The sequence below is a fragment of the Oryzias melastigma genome, linkage group LG17 (assembly GCF_002922805.2).
Source record: "Oryzias melastigma strain HK-1 linkage group LG17, ASM292280v2, whole genome shotgun sequence".
NCBI lineage: Eukaryota > Metazoa > Chordata > Actinopteri > Beloniformes > Adrianichthyidae > Oryzias > Oryzias melastigma.
Window position 1 is genome coordinate 20,965,525 of NC_050528.1, and position 5,436 is coordinate 20,970,960.

Below are 5,436 nucleotides of genomic sequence, written 5' to 3' on the forward strand. Positions count from 1 at the left end.
GTTGTGTTTGTGTCAAGGTCCGCCAAAGAAGCAGAGGATAAGATAAAAAAAGCTCTGGATAAAGGAGAGGTGCTTCCTACAGAAGCTCGCTTCGACTCCAACTGTATCACTCCTGGTATGTTTGATCTAAAGTTTTGCACTCTTTGGACATGTTAACTTTTTTTTTTGTTTGTTTTGTGTTTTGACCCAGCCGTCTGTTACCACAACTTTAGCTGGCACCACATAAAGTTATTGATTTATCTTGTTAAGAATTTTTATAGCAAAAATTTTAACCTTAGACAATTCTTCCTTGCAACAAGATCAAACTTTATTTTATGTGATGACTTTAAAACTGTGAGCATTTTATTTCCCAGCTTTTTTTTAGCTTTCAGTGTGAACCAAAATTTAATCTGATGGTTATCAATAAAGTTCAGATAAAAATCAGTTTTGTTTTGTTTTTCATTTTTTAATTTAAACCAAAATATTTAAAAATAAAGAAAATCAAGCAGACTTATATATGTATTATGTACATATATGTAATTATATATATTATATGTACATTGGTTGCACATTTTGATCATAGAGTCCGAAAACGGCCTAAAAAATGTGCGTAGCTACAGTCGAACGCTGAAGCCCATAACACGCGTTTACGTTGACTTTTCTCTGAAAGTTGTCACTACAACATGTGTTGACGAGGGCGGTGTGAACGTGGCTTTACAGATAACAACCACACATTTTACCATCGTCCAGGAGAAGATTTGAATCTGATTGGGTGCAAGGTTGTCCATTCTGCTATCTTTGGGGTCCAGATGACTCCACCCTTTTTTTGATGTGTGATTCCTCCCATACAAATATATGGGAGGAAAGTGGACAGGATTTTGTCTGCTATGGACATCAGTAAAACTTAAAAATCATTGATAAAAAAAAAGTTCAGCACACTGTCTTGTGGGGTCCAGATGACCCCATTCCCAATGTCAACATACCTATAGGATAGCGGAAGGGTTAAAAAGGCATAAAGGACACCTAAAAAAGAATTTCTGGTCACATGGTCTGAATATTCTATAATATTGCGCTGACCGAAACACCAGTTGGTAGCTGGAACAGAAACTTAGAACATGTGTTTATCAGAGGTGAGAGACTTGAGGCACCTCACGACTATGAAACAATTCCATTATGAAACAACAACAAATAAATAAATAAAGTTTTAATATTAATGTCTTCCGCTCTGTGTGACCATGGTATAAGAAGGATAAAACCCTTTGAGGTTTCCGGCTACTTCTGACACCTCAAAGGGTTTTATTCTTACTTAAAACAAACTTTTAACCGCACAAACTCTGTGCTATTACAATGAAAATACATTTCAGTTGATTTTATAAGTTTTACTCCTTTATTTACTTTTTCAGGCACTGACTTTATGGCAAGACTTCAAGAGCAGCTTAAATACTTCGTCCACAACAAGCTCTCCACTGACAAGCTCTGGCAGAACGTCAAAGTCTACCTGTCTGGTCACGAGGTGAGCTGCTTTACATTTTTTCCCAACTTGTTGAGTAACTCCAGTGAAAGATGCTTATTTTGACTTTTTTTTTCAAAGACCCCTGGGGAGGGAGAACACAAAATCATGGAGTTTATTCGTTCAGAGAACACTAAACCCGGGCATGATCCTAACACCCGGCACTGCCTGTATGGCCTGGATGCTGACCTGGTAAGGTTCAGAAATCTCCAACGATGAGGAAACAAAGTTCTTTTTAAGATCTAATGGAGCTTTGTGTTCTAGATTATGTTGGGTTTAACCAGCCATGAGCCGCACTTCTCTCTGCTCAGAGAGGAGGTTCGCTTTGGAGGGAAGAAATCACAGAAAAGGTTCAGTCTTCCTGGATTTTTTGTGTCATAAGTGTATAAAATTTAATATAACATATTTTAGGTGTTTTTTTAACTCTAGTTTTTGTCTCTCCCTTCAGGATAACAGCTCCAGAAGAGACGACTTTTCACTTGCTTCACTTGTCTCTGATGAGGGAGTACATCGATTATGAGTTCTCAGGGCTTAAGGTCAGTTAAAAAAGAAAAATGTGAATTTTAGCGCATTTTAAGGAGAGTTGAATGTATACTTTAGTTTCTAATATAAAATCAATGTCTAATTTTTTCTTTGCTTAACTTTCAGAATCATTTGGGCTCTGACTATGATCTGGAGCGAATCATAGATGACTGGATTTTAATGGGGTTCCTTGTCGGGAATGACTTCATCCCCCATCTGCCTCATCTTCACATTAATCATGATGCTTTGCCAATGCTGTACAAGACTTACATCAGTGTGCTACCCAGCCTGGGGGGTTAGAAATACACACACATTCTGAACTCAAAAATATGATTGTATTATACATTTGTACATGGTTCATGTGCTTTTTTTGAGCTACAAAATTAAGATTTCAATGTTTATTTCTGTTTTGAAGCATGAAACGCCATCATAGTCACTTAATTGCTTTTATATATGAGCCATTTAAAGAAATACCCTCTTTTTTTCTCTGTATTTTCTTAACCAAAACCCATTTTTTTGTCTCTGATTTAGGTTATCTGAATGAAAACGGACACTTAAACCTCAAAAACTTTGAGAAATACATGGAGAAACTTTCAGAGGTGAGACACATAGTCGTAATAGTTGCAAAAAAAAAAAAATTAAATGGGGGAAAAAATATATATATGTTAAGAAAACAATAAATAAATATAAATATTGTGGTGTTTGTATTAATGATTTCTTTTACTGTTACTGTTACTACGGTTTATAATTTGGTCCAGTCGATTCTCATGTTCTTTATACATTTGCAGCATCAGTCTTCAAACCGAAGTTTTGGTATATTTCCTAACACATGACCTTTTCTCCTTTGGTCCCTCCAGTTTGACCGAGAACATTTTAATGAAGTGTTTGTGGACTTAAAGTGGTTTGAGAGCAAAGTGGGAAACAAATATCTGAACGAGTCGGCTGGTCTGGCGGCCGAGAAGGAATCTGCTGGGAGAAAGTTCAACAAGAACAAGGTGGAGACACAGTGACCAAAAAAAAAAAAAATAAAGGACCAAAAATACTGGTTTTTTTTGTTTTTGTAATCGACGTCTTGTTTTCTGGAAAGGATGCGTCCCTCGGTCTTTCAGCCCCGACTTCCTCTGACAAAGCGACTGAACGCGGAGTGGCTGATGATGATGAAGAGGAGGAGGATGATCTGTTTGAGACAGAGTTCAGGCAGTACAAACGCTCGTACTATATGACCAAGATGGCCGTAGATGTAGTGTCTGAGTGAGTACATGCCACTACAATACAGAGAGCTGCAGCAGGCAGTTTAAATAAAATGCTAAACTTCTGAAAAACACTGTTGTCATTTTCTGATCGTGTTGCATGGGAAGGTATGACTCAGCAGAAATGATCAGGTTGTTTCTGAAACTCAGGTCTGGTTTTTGAGCAACAAGAAATGAGTGAGCAAATAATATAGAACTAAAACAAAGTGGGGAAAAAAGATGGATATTTTTCACACATATGAAGAATTTCAAAATAAAGGTCAAAGATGTAAATTTTTGAATTTATAGGAAAAATAAAAAATATATAATTTTCAACATCTTCTCAGAAGTTACAAACTGCTCCTTTTGGGGGAAACAATATTAAATCCCAATCCCCAAAAATGTAATGATGTGTTATGAAATACAGTCATAATGTGTGATTGCATTAAGCGTATTTGAGAATTGTTTCTATTCATTCTTGCTACAGCGTTTCATATCAGTGCAGCAGCTTAACATACCAATAGACTGAATGAAAATCAAAACCAATCTGAGAGCAAAGTAAATAATAAATGATATATGATTCATAGGTTTTTGTTTACTAAAAAGCTCTCTGGTTGTGGTCAGAGATTCAAATTAATAGAAGCAAGAAGAAAAATGTATCTAATGTGTAGTTTTCTCTGCTGATTCTAAATGGACTGTCAGTGTTGCTATAGGACCAGATGTTGATTCATCAGGAAAATGCTGCTTATTCATTTATAAAGTTTATAAAGCTTCCACCTGGATCTTCATCTCTTTTTTTTTAGCTATGCAGCATCTGCTCTGCACTCTAAGCCAAAGTGGGATTAGTAGAATATATTGCAAGTGTTGAATTGACCGCGACCCCGAAAGGGACAAAGCGGTCAAGAAAATGGATGGATGGAAGTGTTGAATTGAAGTTAAAGTAGTTCAAAGCAGTCTCCACATTTAAACTGACACTAGTATTTTGTTTTATTTCACCAATTTGCAGTGAGTTCCTTGCTCAGCAAGCCAAGTGTTATGTGGAAGGCATCCAGTGGATTCTTCACTACTATTATCATGGAGTTCAGTCCTGGAGTTGGTGAGTGAATCGTCTGTTATTAAGGACCCACTCCAATGAAAATGGTGTTTTTAACTCTTCTGATGATAGAGGACATATGTAAAATAATGTAAGATTAAAACTGCGTTGTCGAGTATTTCTTTATTAAAATCATGATGGATCAGGAGCAGATGAAAAATCACAGTTTGAAAAAGCTCAGGTTTGTGGTGCAGTTACTACCATGGGCGGGCCAAAGTCTTCTTGCTCTGCTACAATTCTGAAGCATCTGCTTGCAGACAAATAGATCCATTAAAGTCTTTATTTTCCTCATCTGAGCAGCCATCCGGCTCAAAATTGTGTTTTTTTCCTGCTACGCTGATGTTAGCTTGTGAGGTGCTTCTGAGAACGTAAACAAAGACATGTTGGATAGATCTTTATTTGTCATTGTCACATGTACAATGTGATTAAAAGTGCTGCCTGGCCAGTGCAAAACTCACAACTTAAGACAACCTATGATAAAAACCTACTACTAAAAATAATGATCGAAGACATAGAGTCTATATCTGATAACTAGGGGTGTAATGGATCACGGATAATTCGAACATTTATATTTTAAGGAGTAATTCAGATAGATTTAGTATTTTCAACACTAATTACAAGCATTCTTTTCTCTCAGTTGTTGTAGATTTGGTCTCAAGACATGTAAATGTTTGATTGTTTGGTTTAGTTCAAGCATAGATTGAAAAGTACAGGACAAAACACAATTATTTCAAACTCATTACAGAAACAATGAAATGCATTGATTAGAAAATAGAAAGCAAACAAAAATAAAACACATTTGGTTCATTCATTTTTGTGATAATTAACTAAAGTCAGTAGAGTTTGATTGAAAAGGAGTGGGAGGAAGCGAACTTATATAAGCCCACCCCTACTTAATTACTTAATTTCACTGTTTTGCATAGTTATGTAATCCCGTTGTTGTTGTTGTTTAAAATTCCCAATAGCAAAGTGAAGTGCTTGTTGATTGATTAATCTCATCAAACATTATTTCAGTAAACGGCAGAGGTGGGGACTCGAGTCACATGACTTGGACTCGAGTCAGACTCGAGTCATGAATTTGACGACTTTAGACTCGACTTGGA

The 5,436-nt window shown here is 36.3% G+C and overlaps 1 protein-coding gene across 1 annotated transcript in view; it reads left to right on the forward strand.

Moving 5' to 3' along the window:
- The window catches only part of xrn1 (5'-3' exoribonuclease 1), a 24,367-nt gene that overhangs the window by 3,624 nt on the left and 15,307 nt on the right, over nucleotides 1-5,436 (forward strand). Inside the window, exons 3-12 of the mRNA XM_024273841.2 lie at nucleotides 18-115; nucleotides 1,383-1,492; nucleotides 1,571-1,681; nucleotides 1,754-1,839; nucleotides 1,938-2,025; nucleotides 2,138-2,306; nucleotides 2,543-2,610; nucleotides 2,869-3,006; nucleotides 3,099-3,262; nucleotides 4,247-4,336. Of these exons, the coding sequence (XP_024129609.1) occupies nucleotides 18-115; nucleotides 1,383-1,492; nucleotides 1,571-1,681; nucleotides 1,754-1,839; nucleotides 1,938-2,025; nucleotides 2,138-2,306; nucleotides 2,543-2,610; nucleotides 2,869-3,006; nucleotides 3,099-3,262; nucleotides 4,247-4,336 (1,122 nt within the window). The remainder of the gene's footprint in view (nucleotides 1-17; nucleotides 116-1,382; nucleotides 1,493-1,570; nucleotides 1,682-1,753; nucleotides 1,840-1,937; nucleotides 2,026-2,137; nucleotides 2,307-2,542; nucleotides 2,611-2,868; nucleotides 3,007-3,098; nucleotides 3,263-4,246; nucleotides 4,337-5,436) is intronic.